The sequence below is a fragment of the Pongo abelii genome, chromosome 2, assembly GCF_028885655.2.
Source record: "Pongo abelii isolate AG06213 chromosome 2, NHGRI_mPonAbe1-v2.0_pri, whole genome shotgun sequence".
Classification (NCBI taxonomy): Eukaryota; Metazoa; Chordata; class Mammalia; order Primates; family Hominidae; genus Pongo; species Pongo abelii.
In genome coordinates this window covers 22,088,380-22,114,194 of record NC_085928.1, presented here as the reverse complement: position 1 = coordinate 22,114,194, position 25,815 = coordinate 22,088,380, and the positions used below count along the sequence as shown (strand labels likewise).

Below are 25,815 nucleotides of genomic sequence, written 5' to 3'. Positions count from 1 at the left end.
CAGGCCCAAAAAATTAAAGAAAAAAAGACTGATATCATTCAAAGACTGACATTTTAGTTTTTATTACTAGAATACCTTAAAGAGTTAGATCTGATTTGCATTGATATTTGCCAACTGAATTATTATTGTTTTCTTTTTCTCTTCCCTTCATCAGATTTTAACACTCCAGTCAACTGCAGACAAAGCCGCAATCTTGTGACTTCACAGAGCCTCATGGGCTTTTGAGTTGACCAACTTGAGAAAAATTTCTGACTTGATGCATGAAATGAAACGAAGGCAGCTGACACATAAAGGAAATGACAAGGTATTTTTTTTTTTTTTTTTTTTGCCAAGGAGTTTGCTTCTCACAAAGTTTCTTAAGTGACATGGGGTAATTTTATTGGCATGTCTTTTATGGGCAGCAAGACCCCATTTGAATTACCTATTGAGGTTTCTCTTTTTTATTAGACTGAATTGCAGCCTCAGTGTACTGGGAGACTTGCAAATGAATATGCCAAGAGAATGATGAGGATTTCAGAAATGTGTGCACATTTTAAGTGATATGTTAGACTCAAACATCATTAGAATGTAGATAGAAAAAGACAAAGTGGGAATTTCTGCGCAGTTGTTACTTCTAAACCTCTTCATCTAAAGTGACAGAAATTCTAACCAAACAAACGTGATAGTGCATATATATCAAGATATTTTAATAAACACACACACACACACAGTCACTGAAACATTTCCTGTTGATTTCTTATTATTGCACAGGAAGAATCTCAAATGCTCCTATATTTGTGCTTGGTAGAAACAGTACACAACCCTGACTATCTCAAACAGAAGTGTTTTCTCTAGTGCAGGGGTTCTCAAAGTTTACTTTGCATCAGAATCACCTGAAGGGCATGTTAAGCTATATTTTTGGGCCCCACACCTAGAGTTTCTGATTCATGTAGGTCTGGTGTGGAGTCTGATAACTTGCATTTCTAACAAGTTTCTAGGTGATGCAGATGCTGCTGGTTTAGGAGTTATACTCTAAGAACCAATGTTTTGGACTATCCAGAAACTCTGGTTTTATTACTTATTTAGTCAAGTGGGGTGCTTTCCAGTCTTGAAGTTAGTTCTTTCTACTATCTAACCAAAATGATTGTAATTTAAGTCTTTATTTTGTTCTGTGGAACTTAAGACAATAACAACAAACACTTGAATAATGCTTTTTCATTAATAAATCACTTCCGTATGGATTATTTCACTTTAGGCAATACAAGGTTTATGATAGGTGAGCAGGCATTCTATTATTCATGTTTTACAGATGGAAAGTAGAGGGTTTAAAGAACTTACCCAAACCCCTATAAAAGTAAATTATGGACAGCAGGGCTTTCTGACTCCAAAGTCTGTATTCTTTCTATCAAATTATTCTTCCTCTCAATTCTTTACATTTGTAGAGAGCCATACATTTTTCAAACTACTTTCATATTCATTATCTCATTTGATCCCTGAAAGCAACAGTCTGAAGCAGGCAAGGCACATATTATTGTCTACATTTTGCAGATAAAGCTATTATAAAAGATGATGAGAAAAGTAGCTACTGTCATTCAGACTGCATCTCTTTGTACACTAGGCAACATTTTTCCTCCAATATTTAGTAGCAGCATCTGATGTAGCAGGTACAGCATTAGATGCTGTTCTTTCCAGTGATAAGTATTCAATGACAAAGTATTATAACCCCACCCCCACTCCCCACCGACACTTTTTTTTTCTCTTTTCATGGTAAAAATGCATTTGAAGGGAAAGGAGGTGGGGATGAACTTTAGTGTTACCCGATTGGTAGGAACGTGGGGAAAGGTCCCTAATTGCTATACTTCGAATACTAAGAACAGCAGCTTTCTCTACCTGTAGCCCAGGGCTTTTCAAAATTTACTGACCACCTGGGGATCTTGAGGAAATGCAGATTTTCATCCAGTGGGTCAGTGATGGGACCCAATATTCTGCATTTCCTTGTTTCTTCTACTACTTCTTCCAGGAGCAATATTCTATATTTCCACAGTGATGCCAATTCTGATGGTCAGAGTCCAACCTTGTAGCCAAGGAACAACCTTATTTCTCAAAACTATTATTATTTTCATTCTCTGAACCACCTCTCAATCTCTAGGCTGAAACAGAAAAATTGAAAATATAAAACATTGTAACAATATTTGGTGGGTACTACACACATTGTGGAACTTACCTAGGTGTTTCTCTGTGCTAGACTACTTATGTATCCCACAATCTTCCAAACTATTTTGTTCTGAAGATCCTGGATGATGCTCAAACTGTGGCCCATAGAGCAGCAGTGCTCACATTACCTGAGTGCTTGTCAGAAAAGCAGAATTTCAGGCCCCACCCAGACTCACTGAATCAAAATCCACGTTTTAATAAGATTCTTCAGATCATTTCCTAGCACCGTTGTAAGAGAAGTCCTTCCAAGCATCTTGGCAATCCCCCTGTAATTATAGTGTCATCATTCTGTTCACCTGGCTTGTAATCTAACTCCCTGAGAGGCTTTACTTCTACAGAATCCTAAAATTCACCAAAAGAGATAATTTAAGTGTAAGATTAGCTAAGGACTTTGTATTGTTCAATACCTTTGCTTCTACTCTGGGTAATTCCGATGATCAGCCAAATTTGTAAATCCAGCGGCCATCTAATAGTGGCCACAAAATTTAGGCCACAGGTGGCCACCACCAGAAGGGTTTTATAGTAAATTACAGGAAGTATTATAAAACTTCCAGCTCTTGTAATGGGGGCTCCTTCTTCTGTTTGACTCAACTTATTAACTGTCAGAGTGGGACTGAACCCTTCCCTACCACACCCTCACCCCCACTATAGCACAAGATCATTGGAGTGATAGTGTTGAGATCCCTGTCACCACATACATAAAGAAAAAAAATCCTTTCCCAGATAAGAAATTTGCAATAGACATTTCACAGTGTTTTGTTTTGTTGTTGTTGTTTTGAGATGGAGTCTCACTCTGCCACCCAGGTTGGAGTGCAGTGGTACAATCTTGGCTCACTGGAACCTCCACCTCCCAGGTTTAAGCGATTTTCTTGCCTCAGCCTCCCAAGTAGCTGGGACTATAGGCACATGCCACCACACCGAGCTAATTTTTGTACTTTTAGTAGAGATGGGGTTTCACCATGTTGGCCAGCCTGGTCTCGAACTCCTGACCTCAAGTGATCCACCCACCTTGGCCTCCCAAAGTGCTGGGATTACAGGCATGAGCCACTGTACCCAGCCCGACATTTCACAGTGTTTTCAGGAAAAGCAATGTCCTATATTTTAAAGATGTACATTATATGGTACTGTAAAACTATAGTTTATGAAGACTCTGTTCTTTAAGTGTAAGCTTTAAGCAGGTTGCAACAGAGTCTGACTTTTCCCTAGAACAAGTAATTCATTTATTCCTTCAGCAAATATTTATTGAACACTTAGTCTCTGCCAGGCACTACAATGGGAACTAAGGACATGCAGGTGGCTGCTTTCATGAGGAAAATAGACAGTAAAAAAGTAAACAAATGTTTAAAACAATTACTGAGTGTGATAACTGCTGAGAGGAAAAGAACAATTGCTGATAATAAATGGGTGATAAAAGACTATGAAAGGGCCAGCTACAAGAATGTTGAGATTTGGGAGGATTCGCCATAGAACATTGGAAAATGATGCAAGTGGGATGGAAGCAGGTCAGCACATCAGAGAAACTCAAGGCAAGAAGAATCTGAATTGGACCTAGACAGAGAACTTTCCTGAAATGTCCAGAATCTTCTTGGCAATAAACTACTGAAACTATTAGTTGGATAGGCTTAAGTTCTATAATTCTATTGTATCATTTGTAATTTGCTTTCTGTTCACTCATGGTTTATTATCAGTATGTATTTAGTTTATACTTCATGATGTGTTAGGTTATTTCCCACTAATATTTCTATTTTTTTTAGAATGAAATCCTTAATTCAATAACTTAGTTGATTGATTGAACACCTGTAATATGCCAATTAATATCTTGAAAATATACACATGAATAAGGCATAGTTTATGCTTTTTTTCTTTCTTTTCTTTTTTTTTTTTTTTTTTTGAGACAGAGTCTCACTCTGTTGCCCAGGCTAGAGTGCAGTGGCATGATCTCGGCTCACTGCACGCTCCACCTCCTGGGTTCACGCCATCCTCTTGCCTCAGCCTCCTGAGTAGCTGGGACCACAGGCGCATGCCACCACGCCCAGCTAATTTTTGATTACAGGCGTGAGCCACTGCACCCGGCCAGTTTTTGCATTTTTATAGATCTTATAAACTAGGGGAAGAATGAATGAGCACATAGTTAAAATGCAGTTTTATTAATTTTACGATGTACCTTCCTGGAGGAAGTGTCATCTTGAAGGTCTTGCAAGAATAAGTTATACTGGTAAAATGACGGTACGAGTGGGATAAGCAATCATGTATCAAGTAGAAAGCCAGAATTGTGAAGGCCAAAAAGCAAGTGAATAAAGTACACTCTTGAAATATAAAAGGAGTATAATTTCAAGAGTGTTCCAGGGATAGGATAATCACTTGAATTAGGGATTTAATGTCATGCTAAGTAGTTTGAACTTTATTCCAAAAGTGCCGGGAAATAGGAAAATTAAGCAAAAAAAATTAACCTGACCATTTCCATACTTAGAAATAGTAGAAAGGGTCCAGTTGGAAAACTGATGAAAGGCAGGTGAGAGGAAATATTGGCTGAACTACATTGTGACAATGACAATAAGGAAAGTGAATGAATTAGTAGTTACCAAGGAAAATACTCAAGATAATGTGTGAAATTAATCATTGCTGGGGCAAAGGAAGAAAAAGAGGCCAGGATCATTCTTACCTTTCTGACTCAGACAATTTTTATTTCCTTCCCTGAACATCTCTTGGAACTTGTCCTCTGGCCCCTTTGCTTCTGACAACCCTGGGTACATATCTTGATTCATGAGACCTGAGATTGTCCCCCTTGGCAAGGATCTAAATCAGACCTACCCTGTCATCTCATGAGGGATATTGGAATAGATCTTAGCTGACATCCATAGACAACATTGGAAAGTCCATTGTGGACAGTCCACAGGAGCTGTACAACCAAATGAGACTTTTTCCTGTATAGATATGCCATTTCAACACAGTGTGAATCCTTTTGCATCCTGTTGCTTAGTGGCTTGGTTAACTCCCAAATAAATCTACCTGCACTTACTGTGATGAATTTTATTGTGCAAGTATCTGCTCATTTCAACAACTCCATGGTCACTTTGATTTTTAAATATGCTCCTGAAGAAACTATAATGTAGTATTTGTTTATTTGCTTATTTGTTTGCTTGTTTATTTTTCTGTGTAACTCCTCTCTGTTGCTGTTCAATGGCTCAGTCTTGAACATTGCAGGTCATTTTTGTGTGTGTGATAGTATAATCATCTCTTGAAACACCAGTTTTGAGAAAAATAACAAGGGTTGTAATTCACCATTATAGGTTCTATATAGCTACAGTTAATAAAATATTTACTGTTATATAACCAGACTGTGGGAAAACTATCTTCTCAGGTGAGAATGGATATATGAATAAGCCATGTCAGAACTTCTCCCTCTAACAAACAAGAGACTGTCGTTGTCATGGCCTTTTGAAAAACAGACCTTAAGCGGGTACATTGGGATGAAATGTAATGTAAGATATAAAATATTAAGGCTAACTTGGATGTTAGCTCTTTTAAAATCCCCATGGTTATCGTGCTGGAATGAAGGATAGACCTGAATAAAGAAGAGACTGAGGTGGTTTTTAGTCAAATTATTAACCTCACCCAAAATGATCACTATGGGCAGCTAATATATAGTTAAATATAATTACAATAAATAATAATAATAATATCAAGAATAGCTAACCCTGCACCAAGAACTTTGCCTACATATTATTTTAATTTTCAAGATAATATATGATACGTATTCTATTTTTCAATGTATTTTAAACACAGACTACTTGGAATCGTGGCAAAAAGTATTTGAAGAAGTGAGATGCTGAGAGATGTGGACTCTGTATTTCTGTTTTACTAGGCCATGTACAAAGTTTCTGATTAAGTTATTGCCTCTCCCCACCCAAGGTTCCACCATGTCTTGGAGCATTGACATCCAAACTAGTTCCCCAAGAACACATCTAGGCTGATTCACTTCTCTTCAGGCAGAGTGCTCTGGGAATCTGATGACACATGTGTGTAGGGTAGGAGTGGGGTTGTAGGGTGATGCTAGGGCATTTGTCCAACACTTGCAAGAATAGCCAGCACATTAGGTTGTGCAGATCTTCTCAGTGACTTAAAGGCGGACCATGTCAGTTTCTGTGAGCATCTCCAGGATTTTTAAAGTTTGGGTTGTGGAGGCCAGTAATCATGTGGTTAAATTTTGTAGTCATTTTCTAAATGATCCATTTGTTTTAATAATAAAGTTACTAAAAAAGAATTTGTATTTACTTGATTAGGCCATTAGGGAGCCATCTGTATTGGGAAAATATGTTTCAAATCTAAATTTAAGATATTTTATACACACAAACAGCTGTCTATATACCTGCTACTGATATACTGAGACTATACTGGGAAAGTATATAACTTTCTCTGTGAGTGTGTGTGTGTATAATGTAGTACATACACTGTTATTTACTACAGTATATATAGTAGTTTATACATTGGTATATATAATATCAATATACAAGTAAGGCACTGAAAATAAAATATAGCAAACATTTTAAAATTTATTTTTGTACTTTTGGAAGAAGGAAATGGATATATTAAAAAGTAAAAAAAAAAAAGTGTGATTAAAAAAAGAGATTTAAACATTAAAAGAAAAGTAGCATAACAAAACCCCTACATCATGATTTCACATACGGATACTTGCCTGGATTCTTAAATGCATTATCATTCTAGGCCATTATATATGTTATTTTTTATACCTGGGATACTCTTTCTTCCACTATTTTCTTGGCTATGTCCAATTCATTCTTGAGGTTTCAGCATAGTACTTCTCAGGTGAGCTTTGCTGGTCTTGCAGATTTTGCTACATGGCCCTGTTTTATGGTCTCATTGAATGCCATAATTTTTCCTCATAATGAATCTAATTTTGGGGCTATTCATGCAATTACAGATGTCCTGACTTATGGTGGTTTGACTTACAATTTTTTGACTTTACGATGGTGTGAAAGTCATATGCATTTAGCATGTGCACCAATTTAGGATGGGGTTATATCTGGATAAGCCCATCCTAAGTCAAGAAGTGTGTGTATTAGTTTAATGCTTTGCTTACTTATTGAACTATAAGCTTAATTTGTGCAAGGACCATGTCTGTCTCATTCTTTCTTATGTCTGTTTACAGAGTGAACACTGTAAATAATTCTTGTCAAATGAACAAATTGTGAGATGGAGGTCAAGATTAATCTGTGTATAATTCTGTACTGATGGATGACATATTTTAAAACCAATATACAACTAAGACACTGAAAATAAAACATAAGATTGTTCTTCATCTACTTTCTCCTCTTTTAAAAGAAAAAAATGAAAATATTTAAAAATAAAAAATGCAAGAGATAAATGAAAGCAATTAATAGAATAAATTGAGTCATTATTCTCTTTTGAATGTTACTGCATGGTCAACAGCCTTTACCTGCAAAATGCATACCTTTGACTATTCCACATGCATATGCCACCAAGTTTGACTCACTGAATCTTCTGGAAGGTCCACATAAGAAAGCCCCAGAGAAATAATTTCCTGAAACTTAAACTGTAGATAATGTGTTCTTTGTGTTAAATATGAAATCATACTAATCCTAACATGCTAACTTGAAGGACCGGATGTTACTTGCCACAGGTACTTCTATAATGCAACTTAAATAATTGAGTTCAGTTTAACATTATATATTCCTCTCAAACCCATGAGGTCAGAGTCTAGGCTGGTCATATTGGGTGAGTTACAATTAGAAGTAAAACAAATGGGAGTAATAGCATCAATAGAATTAAAAAGTACCATCAGTCAAGGATTCAGACTTGGAAATGAATTGAAAGGGGAATCTCAGATCAAGTGGTTAAAACTCAATGTCCAATGAGAAAATGGGATTTCACACTCTTTGGACTCCTCTTAGCTTCTCCAGGCACAATATTTTCCCACTCACTCCAACAAATTGCAAAATATTTTTAAAGTGAGATCTGGTTTGTGGCTGAAAAAGAAAATTACACAGTATCTCTTGGGTTGTTCTCAGCCTAAAGGGTTAAATCCTCAGTGTGCCTTTTGAGTTTTTCAGTGATAGAAAGCTGCGGAGGTTGTGAAAACCTTTGCAGAAATGAAATGCATAGAAACTCTTTCTGTGACCCTGAGCAATCCTGACAACACATGATGCACATTTGAGAAAGGGACTTCCTCATAAATGTGAGAAGAAAGATTTAGAAACAAAGTTAAATGAAGATGGGAGCAGCATTGCTCACAGAAGGAAGATCAAACACTCCATAGAAAATACACGTTACAGTGCAATTGCCCTCTGGGAGTCACAGGATTATGAAAGTCTAACTTAATTAAGGGAGAAAATAGGTCACATTTAATAACTACATGTGTGACACATCATTTTGAACTATATAACTGAAGAAGAGAGAAAAATTAAGAAATCAGAAACATAAGAAGTCACGCAGAGAATGCATAAATGTCTTCAACTTCATCTAATTCAGGTGTTTTTTATTTTGTATGTATGAAAAATTCACCATTCTTCTAATTTACCTTTTTAAAAGCACTTGCAGTGTACTTGAAAAGGAAATTTCAGATGCAAAAAGAAAGAAACAAAGTGGCCTTACCAAATTTTTTTAAACTAAATTAAGAGGTAATAAATATTCTCCTCATAAAAATATACCATGCATATTTCTTTCTTTTCTTTCTCTCATGTCATCAAATGACAGATAATCAGGTATTGTGAACCCTGCATAGAATCTTCCCCTATCCAGGGCTCAATGTCTCTGTGGGGTCGAGCTAATTACAGGTATATTTCCTTTGCAAGACAGTCACACTCTGTACCGTTGAAGGCACAATTAATAATTGAACAAAGCTAGCCGTTTTTTTTTTTTTCTTTCTTTCACATGGCCACGGGTTGCAGGCAGCTTTGCTGTCACACAGGGAGCAGAGTCTCTTCTTTGGGTCTCTTTCACATAGCTTGTTTATAATTTCCAAGAAAGACTTCACATTACAGGCTGAAAAGAATCACCTACTGTTTCCATATTTTGAAAGAAAATTTTAAAAACCATGAAAACAAACAAACAAAAATCCTAGTTTCCTTTATAAAATAGCAAAGGAAAGTTCTCTCTCCTGTCACCAGGAATATGATTATGATCAGTTGGTTATTTAGGTCAGATGTGAAAGAAATGAAAGAGGAGGTGTGGGAATGTAAGGGAGAATAGTAGTCTGCCCTCAAGTCTGTAAACGCAATAGAAAGCTAGTTTTGTGTGTGCCAGAATAGAATCTGACCTACAAAGTGGGCCTAGATAGAAGATTGTAGAAGAGTAAAGTTGTTTCCTTTGAGATGTCTGAAGGAGCTTGGTGGGGTATATCCCCAAAGCCCCGCTTGGCCATGGATGAGTGCAGCAAATCCTTGTCCTATGTCCCAAGCCATGGCCTTGAGCAGGCATCTATAAACTTTTCTGTAAAGGGCCTAATAGAAAATATTTTACATTTGTGGGCCAAGTGATCTTTATTGCAATTATTCAGTGACGCTGTTTTAGAACAAAAGCAACCATAGAGAATTTGTAAATGAATGAGCATGGCTGGGTTGCAATAAAACTTTATGTATGTACACTGAAATTTGAATTGTATATATATATAGATACAGACATATTTTTGCATGTCAAAGAAATAAAATTATTTTGATTTTTTCCCATTTAACAATTGAAAAACTATTCTTCGCTTGCAGGCAGTACATAAATGGAGCAGACTAAATTTGATACAGAGGCTGTGGTTTGCTGACCTCTGTTATTGACTATTGAGAATCCCTGTGAGTGTATCTGTTTTCCTGGTTGATATTGAAGCCTCCAGCGTTCTCTGAGTTTATGTAAATACAGCCTTTACTCTTGAAGACATGGCTTGTCCTCTGGTCTTTTGTTGACTTGAAACATCATAGAAAAACAAGCTACTACAGGGTCAAATCACATGTTCATTATCATGGGAAAGTTTATGAGAGTTAGTTATGACTACCCAAACTCCTAGACAAGGTGGGAAAGGTGCTGAAACTCTGGTTCCACATCAGAAGTTTTATAAATTCAAGGGATAAAAAGGAATCTATCTTTAAGTTCAGTTCAGCCATAGCAAATTTTTCTTGAAGAAAAGCCCATTTGCTAGTCAATATTGTGCCAAAAGAAAGTGTCTTTCTATTAATGTAGTTCATTATTTGATTATAACTTGAATAGAATCTTTCTTTCTTTCTAACTCCAATTTTCTTTCTTTTATCTACCACCTTGTTCCATATAAGAGTAAGAAATTAGAAATAGTATCTTTACATAGACATTTAAGTTAATTAGAAAAGGTGAGACAAAATAAAAATATTGGTAAGAAAACGGCTGGGCGCGGTGGCTCACGCCTGTAATCTCAGCACTTTGGGAGGCCAAGGGGGGCGGATCACGAGGTCGGGAGATCAAGACCATCCTGGCTAACACGGTGAAACCCCGTCTCTACTAAAAATACAAAAAATTAGCCGGGTGTGGTGGCGGGCGCCTGTAGTCCCAGCTACTCCGGAGGCTGAGGCAGAAGAATGGCGTGAACCTGGGAGACAGAGCTTGCAGTGAGCTGACGTGTGCCACTGCACTCCAGCCTGGGCAACAGAGCGAGACTCCATCTCAAAATAAAATAAAATAAAATAAAATAAAATAATGGTAAGAAAACAAGATGATAGCACAAGTGTGATCTGAAATGGACTTGATCCCATAAACTTCTACATAGCTTGTTTATAATCAATTTTTAATGTGTAATTTATGTATAATAATTTATATATTTTTACAGATGGTCCATAAATTTGGCTCTAAGTTTACTAACAGTCAAACAATAAAGGACATACAATCACTTATGAAAATTCACTGGATCCTTTCTTAAAAAGCAAACAATTGCTTAGGAAAAACGAAAGTAGAGATATTGAAAAACAAAACAAATTTCCTCAAATGGTCTTTTCAAAGGAAAACTATGTAAAACAATTAACAATCTCTGAATTATAACATTACGGTAAATACAATGATTTTAGAAGGTGTCTTTTATAACATCCTTAAATATGAGCCAATAGCTTATATACCAAATTGCTATTCAGTAAAAGCAGTGCTACTTGGGACAGGGGTAGGTGGCATGGGATTGGAGCCAACACAATGCCATCCAAGTAGAACGTGCTCTGAAGGTTTAATTCATTCCAAGGGAAAGATATAATATCTGCACGTTCATACTCGAGACAATCCTTTATACATATTTTTTTTTCCATATGAGGTCTAAAATAAGTATGCGAGTCAATGAGTTTAAGATTGCTCTCCCAAATAAGTGTCTCATGTATATATTATCAATAAATGAGAAATTGCCTGTGTTAATAAGGATGGGTTTTGATTGACACTTTCTCAAGAAAATAGAGGCCTTTAGTAAGAATACCTGCCTAAATATAAAACCATTCTATAGGTTGGTCCAAATTTTACTTGAGAAATTAATTTGGGATCTAACATCAAACAGGGGACCCATCATTTCACACCACAAAATACAGATAGTTTTAAAGACATTATAACCAAACACTATCCTGGTCTTTTAGAAATGTCTCAGTTTAGCTCCTGTTGTACATCTAGTCTTGCATAATATTTTTATGGTGTTCATTTTAAAATGAATATGTTGTAACAAATCTCTAGTTACTTATATGAGAAAATTTTAAGTGACTGTGAGATATAAATTAGTTAAATTTGTGGGTTCTCTACAAAATCAATAATATTTTATAAGAATAATTGACCTATTGCCTATCTTTCTGGAAGATTTAAATAGAAGGCTACATTCTATAAAGACTGTGTTATTTGATAAGACATGGTTTTGCATACCAGAAAATGTAATTGGTAGAGGAGTATGTATATACCTAATCTTAAATAATTTGCTCAAACATTTAAATAAAGTTCAAAAAGCAGGAGGCCTGGGAACCTTTTTATGGTGATGGTGGTGAGAAGGGGAAAGAAAGGATGTTGAAGACATTCCTGGGAAATGAGTTTCTGATTTTGACTGAATTAGTATCAATAGCTGGGACTCATAATGAGTTCATGCAGTTTAGTCCATGTCTGATGCACAGAACCAGATGCCAAGGGCAAGACAATAAAAGTCAGAAACAATTCTGTATTTTCTTGATAGATTTCTTCACAAGGTGCTACAAGTTAGAAAACTGTAGTTAAAAGCAAAGCAAAGCAAACAAACATACAAACAACTATGTAAAATTAATTCAGACAAAATATTGCCCCAAGACGCTCAATCACCAAACTGGCATGTATTTTACATATAATATCAAGCCATTTAAAGCTTCTGTATTTGTTGCATTGCGGGGGGGCTGTTCTATTGAAACTGAAATTTTACAGATAGATAGATCTCTTGATAGATAGATAGATAGATAGATCTACATATATATTCAGTACAATGATTGTAAACTTTATAGAGATTAACACATTAGCAAAGACCATGAGGACCCTAAATAAGACCTATGTTGCCATTCTGTTAGTATTTTAATAACAAGGTACATGCATGCCCTTCTGATTCAACAGAATTTCAATTCTAATTCTGAACTGAATTGAAATTTCTGATTCAACAGAATTTCAGGAGCATGAGCAGATTTTAAACAGTATGTGGCATATTGGAACCTGGAGCATTGCTTACCAGTTGGTGTAAGGTGTCTCCAGGTGATAACAGGTTCAGGACGGCCATTGGCCATGCAGACCAGAGTCACGTTGCTGCCCTCATTCACAGTGACATCCGAGGAGATGTTGGAGATCTTTGGTGGCACTGTGAAAACAAAAGGAAATGGAATATGTAACCATGTCAGTAAGATTAGGCTTGTAGCCACACAACTGGAAGTGGCAAATTCAAGGTTTTATAACTGAATTTGAATTTCTGTGTTAAGAAGTAGGGTGCTTTTAAGACCCATGCTTGTCATCTGCTTACCAAATCCATAAGTTGTCCTAAAGCACTACTATAAGGTAAGAACACCCTTCACAGTGGCCATTTGAGTGCTGTAGGAAATACACAAAGTAGTATGATGAAAATATCTTAGCTTTTAAAAATAATAGAATGGACCTTATTTAGATATTAGACAGCATGCACATTTATGCAAATTAATATTATCATTGTTATTTAAATTTATTTTCTTATGTATATATAAATAAATACAATCCAATGTCTTCTCCAAGTACCAGCAAAAGAAAAACAATGCTATTTAGCATAAGATTACATTACTGTATTATTAAGATGTGGCAATACCTGGTTACTTATAATCTAGCAACATAATGAACATGGATTAATCACCACAATAGAAAGCATTTAAATATCATCTTTGTGTATAACAGGCTGCATGAAGTATCTTAGAACTTAAAACGTGAATTAATAAGGCCTATGTCACAGACAGGTAGACATTCAAAAATACTATTACTTCTAGTACTTCCAACAACACTACTACTAACAATGTAATTAATAGCTAGCTTTAATTAAACATTTATTATACCTAAAACCCAACATAGAGTATTTAACAAATATTACTTCAATAACTTCTTATAATAAAGAAATGACATGCTATGAAGTTTTTATTTATGGGTAGGAAACTGAGGCATAGAGGGAGCTAGATGACGGGCAGAAAACGAGCTTGAATCCCAGCCAATTCTGGGCCTTTGCTCATAAGCACTACTTGAATGAAACGTCATCTTCACAACCCAGGCTACCAGATGGCTGAAAACAACAGAAATTAGTTTTTGGTGATGTGAGAAATGAGTCCCCAAGGGCAAGCTGTACTGCCGTCTGACTTCCTTCATTAGTGTTCAGGGTGGCAACGTTAGATCACACGTCAGTAGGCTTAAATGGGGAGTGAATAACTCACAAATTTCATCACAGAGGTTATGCACTGATTACAAATAGCAGGGTTTATAGTTTGACTGTGAATTTCTTCTTTTTTACTCACTCGTTTAGGCTGTCCCTGAGAAAGTATGTATCTGGGGGAAGGAGGAGGACAAAAGAGCATGAAGGAGTTCAATAATGAATGGTATCTTTTTTCTCATTCTTACTGCCCATTAGGGACTCTGTGTAGTGACGAATAAAACAGGAACATTTTCTGCTTGCAGAAGCAAGCACCTGACAGCCAAACGATCCCTGCAAATCTTCATTAGGAGACACTGATGGTACTTGGGCAACTGACTGGTTCAGAGTGTCACAAGGAGGAAGCAGGATGAGGACTCTCTCCACCTCAGCATTCCACTCTTGTAGGGCCTCTGGGTAGGGGACCGGTCATTACCAGTCAAACCCAATGGCAGCAGACTGTAGTTGATTCCAAATATTTAGCAATCTCTATTTACAGAGTTCCTAATCCTCCTTTTAGCTATTGGGGTTAACGGTCATTTTCTCATATTCACACACTGTCTTGCAATATGTTCTCACAGACTTTTGCAGTGAAAACCTGAAAGATCATATACATTTTACAGGGAATAATATCAGACACAGAGAAAAATGATGGCTTGTTAAGGATGAGCCCACCAAGAACTATGGCTGGACTTAGAATTCAGAGCTCCTGAATGTCCAATTATTCCATTATTTCGAGTTCACAGTTACTAATTCCCAGATGAGTAGGCTAGTGCTCTGAACATCTTCAAAACAACTGCAATGAACTATAAATCAATGATAGTGTTTCAGAACATAATGTGGACATACTAGGTGCCATCCTCAACAATCCAAAACCTATCATAGAAAGCTATATAGTAATTCTAAGAGTCCGCATTACTAAAGTTGTAGTTACATGTGAATTGCAATGCAGGACACAGTGTAAGAAGAAATATAGATATGTTCTGATAAAAATGGCTCTATATCCCTAATATAAAACCATGCAAATTTATAAAACAGAAAAAAAATCCACAACTAAAAAAAATCCCAGAGAATTACTACCTGTGGTACAATTGACTCACAATCTCTCTCTCTCTCTCTTTTTTAAAATAAAAGGAGATACAGCAAAGACTTTGTATTTACATGTCACACCAGTTAAGCCACTTGTTCAATTTCACATAGACAAGTACTGAAAAAGTTGGGAATAAAATCTAGAATAACTGACTGCAGGGCTATGTTCTGGCCACCAAACCACACTGCATCTCCTAATTAAGGACAATCTATTCAGGTACCGAGTCTCAGAGACTGGAGATACAGCAAGTGTTTGTGCTGAATAGTTAGGAATGTAACCACGTTGTATCAGTGTATCCCATGTACCTCTGGATCACTTTCAATGGGTCTTACTGCATCATTTGTTTTCCTACTTTATTTTGTACTAGCTTCTTCCCATAAGCATGTACATATGATGCAGTCTTTTTTGCTTTCAAAAGAAATTTCTCCCTAAACTCTTATTAACTTCTTTTTTTTTTCTTTTTTCCTGTGACATAGCTTTCAGGAGATCCTGAGAACATGTGTCCCTTTTTTATTTTTATTTTTTTCCCATCTTATTTACTTTCAATCTCTCTTTCCAAATCTCTTGAAGGAATTGTTCTGCACCACGTCGTCATCTCCCATCCACACCTCAACCTTCAGTGCAATCTGGACTCTCTCCTTAACCTCAAATGAAATTACCGTCAGGAAGCTCACCAATTATCATATTGTTTCTAGGTCTATGGACAATTTCTGTTATCTTGTTTTCCTCTGAAGTATTTGGCTCTGTCGATGCTCCTTTCAGTTGTTATTTTTTATTTCCCTTGGTTTCTAGGACACCAAACTTGTTTTTCCTCTTATCCTTGTAGTCAGCCTTCTCAGATTAACTCTTAAGCTTATCTTGTCCTTTCCTTAACTATCTGTATTTAAGAGTTTGATCACTTACCTCGGTCTTCATCTCAATCTATACATTCATCGAAGGATCTTACCTATTTTCTAGATTCAGAAGCTAAAGCAATCACCATCTGCAGCCCAGATATTTTTCATGATTGTTATACCTACATTCCAATGGACTATTCTGTATCCCTACTGTTTGCCTCACAGACACCCAAGTTTCAACGAACTCAGGACTAAAGTCATTACCTTCATTCCCACAAAACACTTGTGTTTTATTATCTTATTTAACAGTATCATCAGGCAGAATTGTCTTAAGCAAAAAAAGCAAAGCATCTCCCTTGACTGCTCTCTCCCCTTCACCACACTCATAAAAAATTGATCCCCATGTTCTGTGGTTTATGTCATGTATGCAGGATCAATTTTATATAAATGTGATGTATATATACATATATATGTGTATATATACATATGTGTGTGTCTCTCTCTATATATATATATACACATATCAGATTCATTCTTTACTCCCAGTCCCTACTCCCACTAACCTTGTTTCAGACATCAACAGTTCTTTCTGGGAGGGCCTAAATTACTGAAATGAGAAAATATTAAAAATGGTTTCGGCCAGGTGTGGTGGCTCACGCCTGTAATCCCAGCACTTTGGGAGGCCAAGGCAGGTGGATCACAAGGTCAGGAGATCGAGACCATCCTGGCTAACACGGTGAAACCCCATCTCTACTAAAAATATTAAAAAAAAAAAAAAATCAGGTGGGCGTGGTGGTGGGAACCTGTAGTCCCAGCTACTCGGGAGGCTGAGGCAGGAGAATGGTGTGAACCCAGGATGCGGAGCTTGCAGTGAGCCAAGATCACGCCACTGCACTCCAGCCTGGGTGACAGAGTGAGACTCCATCTCAAAAAAAAAAAAAAAAAAGGTTTCTTTGCCTCTAGCCTTCCTCTCTTCATGCTCACCGCCACACACATTCACCACACTACAATCAGGTTTTTTTTCCCCTAAATTGCAAATGTGAATATAATATCTCTTGATTAATCTCATTGTCCTCAAGATAAAATCCAAACTTTTAAATACGGTTTAATAGGTCATTCATGATTGGCCCTGCTTATCTCTCCAGCCTCATTTCCTACTCCACTTGCATTGCATCATCTGGTGGGATCAGGCAAATTTTGGCTTCTGAAATGTGCTCTCCTCACACTCCGGCATTTGACATTATATTTCTTCCTACATGAAATATTCTTCTTTCAACTCTTCATGCAATTACCCTCTTTCCCCTTTCAAATTTCAGCTCATCAGCTTGTCTTCTTACTTGTTTGTGAAAGACCTTCCTGTCATTCCCCATCCTGCCTCCCACTCTGCTCCTGGATCCACACTGGGTGAAATGCCCTGCTGTGTTCTCACCTCATGCCCCACTCTGGAGGCCATATTGGGTGAAATGCCCTGCTGTGTTCTCACCTCATGCCCCACTCCGGAGGCCATATTGGGTGAAATGCCCTGCTGTGTTCTCACCTCATGCCCCACTCCGGAGGCCATATTGGGTGAAATGCCCTGCTGTGTTCTCACCTCATGCCCCACTCCGGAGGCCATATTGGGTGAAATGCCCTGTGTCTCACCCTCACAGCACTGAATCATGACAGCTAGGTTACTTACCTGTGCCTTTCACTAAACTGTAAGACGCACAGTGTTTTCTAAACCGCTGAATCTTACAGAGCATGGTACTTAGAACATAGTAGGTGCTCAAAAAGTGCTTGAAAAAAATTCACTTAGTTTTTCCCAACTCTTTACTTCACTCAAGAAAGGTATCTCACAGAATTTTTGTCAGAAAGCAATAAGTTTTCATTTTGAACCAGTAAAATAGAGCTCTTATCAATATTTATTTAGCTACCGCTTTAGTCATCTATTTCACTATCAACTTATTTGACCCTTAATAAAAAACATTAACCATGAGGCAGAGGAGTGTCTGTATATTTCAGGAACATAGGAACCAAGAAGAACTTCGTGTCTAACTTCTTCAACTACAGGCTTTTCTGAGTTTTAATGTCTTTGTTTCTTTTTCTGTGAGGAGGGAGAAATAGATAGATAGGTACAGATATACCTTTCTTAGTGTAAGAGTTTAGTATTTCTTTCCTAGTTTCCCATAGCCCTCCACAGAATTAAGTTTAGATAATCACCAATAACATCAGGTGGCAATTCAAAAATTTTATTCTATTACCCTATAAAATCTTTATAAAAATCCTGGGAAGTAAAATGTATTATTATTATTATTATTATCATTATTAATACTACTAGTACCATTTCCCACATGCGGGCAAAGGAGACAAAAATGGGTAAATATCACATAGCTAATGAATAATACAGCTAGAACCAAAACCTACAATTTGTATGTTTCACAAACTTTACTCTTCCTCTAGATCGTATTCACTTCTGCAAAAGTGGTAGAGATGATATTTTTTCTTTAGTTTAATTCTCAGTAGGAATGACTGCCTAGAAAGTACTGTTTAACATAATACTCTTATTTGAATCAGCAAATGTAAGTTTTTTATTTTTCAAAATCACTGTAATATTGATTTATGCTGAATTCTTGGAACATCGTAGTACTCTGTGTAGTGTTTTTTTTTTCTTTCTAGACAATCCCTTAACAATTCTTATTTACAGAATATTAGTGTGATTTATTATATTTTCCTATATATAATGCCATGAACCATTTATTCAATGTTTTCAATCTATTCAGTTTCAGTGATAACTACATTTGTCTGGATTATTTTGTTTTTCTTACTGATTAATGAGAGCTACTTATATTGTAAGGAATTGACCTTTTGTTGTCATGTAGTAATATTTACAATTTATTCTTTGGCTCTTACTTTTGTTTATGATTATTTTTGTTTTGCTGAAGTTTAAAGCTTCCTTGTTGTTGTATCTATTGATTACTCTTTTGTTATTTCTTCCATTGCTTTTGTGCATAAATAATGCTTTTCCAACATAAGAACAGTTAAATACTTATCTCAATTTCTTCTTTTTATTTTAATTGCTTCATTTTTTAATATTGAATTCTTTAAATCATATGGAATTTATTTCTAGTATGAGAAATAATCAGAGTTTTTTCCTCCCTATAATTTTTTAGCCAATGTCCACAATACCATTTGTTGAATGATGTAAAGTGCATACACTCTTTTGGTTTTCAGAATCACCCTATAAAGTGCTACCAACCTGGCCAGCCCAGTATTTCTGGGAAACATGTAAACATAGACCTTACTTACCATGCTAACTAATTCAACCAAAATATTTTTAAAATACATCATTAATTTTTTGGATACCACACTATTATGTGTTAATTTTAAAATTTGAATTATTAAATGGGTAATATTCTTTATTGAAATGCACATAAATTCTGCATTAAAAAAATACACATTTCTTTCTTTTGTTTTTCTGCGTGCATTGGTGTGATCATAGTTCACTGCATTCTCAAACTCCTGGGCTCAAGCGATTCTTCTACCCTGACCTCTCAAATTGCCAAGATTACAGGCATGAGTCATTGCATTGGGCCTACATATCTTTTTTCTATTTAGTAAAAATTTAATGGTGATTTCTGAAATACCAAAATCTAGGTGCACCTGATAATATAGACTCCCTCAGCTGTGCAATGGGGCAGCCTTAAGTAAGATCGTGACACAGTCAGTCTGGCTCTGCCACCTGTTTTTCTGTCCCTCCTTATTGTCTTTGTAGTTCCTTTATCCACCCTCTACCAGATCTCCAGGGTCTGCCCTGACTCTTACAGACCCAGAGTTGACTGTCCAGAGTTCTTTGTACAGTTCTCTAGGTTCACAAATCATCCCTTCTTCTTTTTGTATAAGACTAACATTTCTTATATATGCCAAAAAGTGGAAATGGAGTCAAAGTCAGGGACATAAGTGGAATAGACATATATGATTTACTTGCCCAGAATCCATGCCTCTTTCTTCTGGTAAGACATCCTGGTTTTCCTTTGGAAAAACCATTGCTCACCCACAGCTATTGGTTTGTTGGGACTCTTAATCAAGTGACCAATTCTTGGACAAGGAGTGGGTATAAGACCTAAGCTGGACCATTCAGACATCCCCCCCTTGGAACTTGGTTTCTATGAGGAATGATTCAAAAGAGGATGAAACTGACTTAATCTCTTGTTGGCAGACTGTGTTAATGGCCTCAAATCTGTACTCCTCCCTCTATCCCCATCCTTTGCCACATCCATGCCCTCCTACAGAGGGTGACATACTTTTTCATCCCTGGGCCATGTTACTTGCTTTTGCCAACAGGATGTCAGCATCTGGAACAAAAGCATAGTTTTGAAAAGTGCTGGCACCATTGAATTCACTTATGCTTATGCCTCTGCCATTGCCACGAGAAGAACATGCTCAGCTGAGCCTCTTCATCCCAGGAGAAGGATGGGAGATGCCAGACAGAATCGTCAGATAAAATAGTGTACCCAGTTAAATATAAATTTTTGACAAACAACAAATGCTTTTTTAGTATAAATGTGTTCCAAATATTGCATGAGACACATTTATAAGAAAAATTATTTGTTGTTTATCCCAAATCCAAATTTAACTGGGCATCCTTTATTTTTACTTGTCAAATCTGGACACCCTAGGAGAATAGTCACCTCAAGAAATTCAGCCTAAATCAGCTGACTTCCCCACTTGTGCAAAATAAAGAATAACTATTATTTTATGCTCCTGATTTCGAAGTGATTTGTTTAGCAGCAATGGTTAGTACACGTCATGAAAGGGTAACCACCTAAAAGAACTATTATTCTTCACTAGTTTTTGCCACTAATTACTTGAGGCTATTATTTGGATATCCAGAGATACGGGGCTTGTGTACTTGCTGAAGTACAGTTTTTCTGTTTTCCAGCAATTCTCTGTTATTTCATATTCTTCCAATGGACCACCTGCTTTATACATCAGACTAGCCAGTCAATTTATATTGCTTAAATCAAAGAATCCTAATTTTTGCAAAGTAAGGATTAGCCATAATAAGGGGAAAATTTGAAGAGGGGACTTTCCACAGAGGTAAACTGTTGTCATCTCTGCCTAGATATTCCTTTGGCTTCCACATGCTAGCTTTGTTGCATGTTAAGCATTGGTTTTGTATCTGTCAGTTTGGTTGCTTTAAAACAACCTTAGATCCACAAAGCCATTTAATTCCAGCTGTGAATGTTTTAATGCCTTTATCCTTGGTTCCTAACTGAACAACCATCAGAAGGAAACTAATCAGTTCCAGAGTAGGAGAGAAAAGTAGTCAGTTGGCTCATTTCCCTAACCTCAAATAATTAGCGGTTATTATTTGTACTCAATTCAAAGTGCCATTTCTAATGGTACAAATTAGCAACAAATTAGTCTCATTAGTTATTGTTCATTCAAAGATGGGGCAAGGTGTATACACTACTGTGTATGTGGTGATGGTGGGGTCTTAAAGAAACACCATCAACTCCCTAATTTTTAACTTTTCTTTGGTACAGCAGGAAAAGCTTAAGCCCTGTTTATTTGCATATGTCACAGGCTATGAAAGAATATGGTGTGTCTATGTAAGAACTGGGTTCAGAAATCTACATAAAGTTTCTTGAGCAGCACTTGCTGTCTTTAATAATCATACTCCCAGGATTCAATAAAGAGAATAAAAATACACAATGCAACACATAAATGCCATCTAGTGAAACATCAAACATCCATCTAAGCTGGCATTTTGTTTCTGAAAATGCCACTAAAGCATGTTTTGCTGCATGGCGTGGGAGTTTCCAGGATGGATGACAGGACTGGAAAATGTAGCACAGTGTACTAGATTGAGAACCAGGGGATTTGTGATCCTGCCCAGCCACTAGCTCACAATGCAGCAGAATATTCTCTGACATTTGCTTTTGAATCTCCGTCATCAGGCACTTTGTAGGCGCTTAACCAATTTTGAGTGAATAAATGACCAAACTATAACAAATTATTTAAATGCTTTAGTTTCCTCACCTAGCAATTGGAGGCACAAGGTTGGCATTAGGCAATATTACGGGATTGACATTAGGGTCAAATAAGATAAGGCATTTGAACTTGGTCTATCTACAAAGCAATAAGAGGTCTGACAAATGTACCTATTATTTATTACATACTAAAACTAGCTAATAAAGAAGTGTTGGCTTGAGCCTTCCTAGGATTACATGGTAAAATAGCCTATGCATTTCTGTGGCTAATGGCATTCTAGTTATATTTTTGCAGACTCCATGATTGCCAAAAGGTGTAGGTAATTGCTATACTTTATAATGAATCATTAATTGTGGTATTAACAATAAATTACCCCAAAGATATGTATTGAGCTTTTATTTACTATTATGGAGAGCTATGCCAATATGTTGAGCCATTTAATAGATGTCTAGACACCTTATATCCCCAATAAAAAGTGACACAAAAATGCAAGAATATATACCATGAGTGAAATAATTTTCACCAAATTTTTTAGAAACCTAGCTGACTCCTTTTTCCAAGAAAAAGCGGCCCAAATAAAATTGTCACAATTTTACATACTTTGTCATATCTCCATAAAAAAATTGGTCTTCTTTAATTTGTTGTCCTTGTAAACAACAGATATTGCCAGGTGATTTGTAGCTGTCATTGGAGTCTCTGAAGCCTTAGACCTTGTAGTAGAATACAACTGGCAGTGAGAATATCTTTTCCACTAGCACTAGTTCCCACTTCTATTAGGATCCATTTGCAAAGCAAGAAACATCAGCCTGTGGGATCGGCATTTGAATCACATTTTACCGGAACATGATTTCATTTAGACACAAATTTCACGGGAAAGTAGAAAAAATACAGAAACTATAGCTTCTTTGAGTGTCAGGTGAAGCTGAGGGTAGAAAAAACTCATTATAAGTATCAGTTACTCAAATTTCTCTGCCAGGAGAGATTACTAATGCTACATTCATGCATGCATTAAGTGATGATCCAAATAACTCAAGGTAAGAGAGATAATATGCGAACTATTTAGAAGAAAAGATAAACTGTATGCACAAAACAATGCAATGCTAGGTACCGTGTGTGTTAATGTAGTAAACTCAGAGAAATTGGAGCAGGAAGCTAATAAAAATGACATATTAAGACAATGTACGGTCAAGAAAAAGTCATCTCCCTTTAATCCTCTTTTCATCAGACAGGAGCAGTTTCTGAACTGCACAAGTAACTAAAAGTTAGTGCTTGAAGCTTCAGTTATGTAGTCCTCCGAGATGTAGCCAGCATTTTCCTATGCTGGCTAAAGGTGTAAGCTGGGTAAAGCATACTCTTTTGGGCCTTTGAGTCCGACATTATTACATTCTCAAGTGGCCTTATGAGCCCCAAGCACTGTCCCAGGAAGTCAGATTTACAACAAAACAGTCCCTAGAGACTCATCCAGACAGTTGCTACCATCAAAAAGGAGGGTTAATTTGAATTAGATGGCTCTAAATAACTTAAACATGGTAGCCATGGGACAAAGAAATGTTACGTAGCTCATTTATATACCACCCAGTGGTGAAAGTTCTCTGCTGGTGACACATGTGTAGCGTGGATATCTGCAAACCGAGAGTCCCTTAGTCTACCTAAAATCAAAGTATATTAAATTGAAATTTTTCTATATGTATTAAATGTTCACAATCACCCCAGAACCTAAGCGAGTGTTCTAGTTCAGAAAAGGGACAAATTATCCAGACACCAGCAAGTGCATTCAGCTAAGGGTGTCCATTATTGCTGCTTCAGCAATAGGTGCACTCTGTGGGATGTCAAGTGGCTGTTCCCATGGACGGGTCATTGCCTTGCTAAATAAAAGCAAACAGAACCCTTCTGAGTCTGCTCACTGAAGCTGCTGTTACTCAGCAAGTCAGCAACTTCTCTGAAATCTCATATTCCCAGACTGTTATTCCAGCCATTTGGATATTTGTTTTTGCTAATTTGGGAAAGCACACAGATGCTGATTTAAGTAGATAGAATGAATAAAATTACTATCTTTCCTTTACCTAGGCAAAATAACTTTTATGTTTCTGGTACTAACAGAATAGGATTTAGATACTGTCCAACCAGAGCAGATGGTTTTACTTGGCAGAAATGTGGGTAGCAAACAGAGGGAAGCTCAAAAACTATCAGGCTACCTTGGGTAGGTGGCAAATAGCAATTGAGTGAATTCCAACTGTGAAGTGGCACCCTAAGACATTAACAGAGAAAAGAAAAGTGTACTTTTCCTCTTTATAATCTAAAAGATGTATTTTTCTATGTGAAAGGAAGTTGCATGGTATAATTCTTAGAGCAGATGAAAAGTCGGGTTGCATTCCTGGCATCTACCAGAAATCCACTCCTTATTCCAGGGGAAGCCAGTAGGATTTAGCCCTAAAATATGACATATCCTTAAAAACTTCAAAACATGTCATGGGCAACCAAAATATTTTTTTCTGTGTTCTATTAATTTTTTAAAAAAATTGAATGTGAGGAAATATTGCCTATATCCCATGAATGATTTATTTAGCTATTAAGATAATATGATAAAAGATAAGTCATTATATGAAAAGCAAGGAAGATTTTAAGCCAGAAAGAAAGGACCCATAAGTGAATAGAAAATAGAAGTATAAAGGGTTCGGGGACCAATTCCCTGTCTATTATGCTTAAGGATCATACAAAACAACATTTATTGTGTGCCTACAACACATAAAGACATTGTGCTAGGCATGAGAAAAGGTGATGAGGGGATAAAACAATAACAATTATGACTTAGATCAACCATGTTTTCTTGTTTCAACAGAAGTACCAGTAGGAGGTTATCATGAAAATAATATGAAGAGTTACTCTTACTTTTTCAAAATGGCTTACTGTTCATCTAATTTTTCATTTCATTTTGGGAATCAGAAATGTGTAAAGATAACTCTGGTGCTTGTAAGGATCTCTTAAATGTAATGATTTCATGCCTACATAACTAGCCTGAATTCTTTCTTTTTTTTTTTTTTTTTTTTAGTTGCTTAAGGCATATAGTGTTCTTTGCATGTAGAGAAGGAGGTACATTCTAATAGAAACAACTAGGGTGAACTAAAGCATGCCCAGAATACAATGAAAATAATAAAAGTTGTTTTTTGCCACTGCTTAAAGGCCCAGAAGATAGAATATTTAGACAAAGAATATGATTCACAGGAGGTTTTAGAATTTCTTTCTTTGCATTGCCCCTGCTCAAAGCTTACCATGAACCATTTTAAACAGAATGTGGAACATACACTTTATTTCCTTCTAAACAAATAGAGTTACCATTGTGAATTAATTAATACATTCACATCAATTTTAATTGTTTCAAAAATTATAATGATAGAAAACACAGTAGTTGCTGCAAAGGTTAAACATAGCTAGGAGAGATAGAATTTCTGTAATTCTAATTAAGCTTGAAAATTCCAGAGAGGTACATAATGTCATGCAGGGTGTGGGATAGGGATAGGGGAGAGAAATCCCAGATGAAACCTTGAATTGATGAATATGAGTTAGATTTTTTTTCCTTTTTATCTTTGTTTGCCCTTCTTTGGAGGGGCAAATCAACATTACATAATAAAAGAAAATACAAACAAGCAGAAAAGTGAGAAGAAATAATAAAAATAATAATGACAGTAATTAATAATAATAATAATATCTAAGGTAGCATAACATTATACAGTTTGCAAAGCACTGGTATATGCTTTGCCATATTTGATCCATACCACATGCCTGTGTGATAGCTCAGACAGGTATCATTACCACTATGTCTCACCCTTACATTGGTTGGACAACTG

At 36.4% G+C, this 25,815-nt stretch overlaps 1 protein-coding gene across 3 annotated transcripts in view; it reads right to left on the bottom strand.

Annotated features, from left to right (window-relative positions):
• The window catches only part of LSAMP (limbic system associated membrane protein), a 648,138-nt gene that overhangs the window by 202,161 nt on the left and 420,162 nt on the right, over nt 1-25,815 (bottom strand). For all 3 annotated transcript variants that reach the window (XM_024245025.3, XM_054551477.2, XM_054551478.2), the window contains exon 3: nt 12,887-13,012. In XM_024245025.3, coding sequence (XP_024100793.1) covers nt 12,887-13,012 — 126 coding nt within the window. The remainder of the gene's footprint in view (nt 1-12,886; nt 13,013-25,815) is intronic.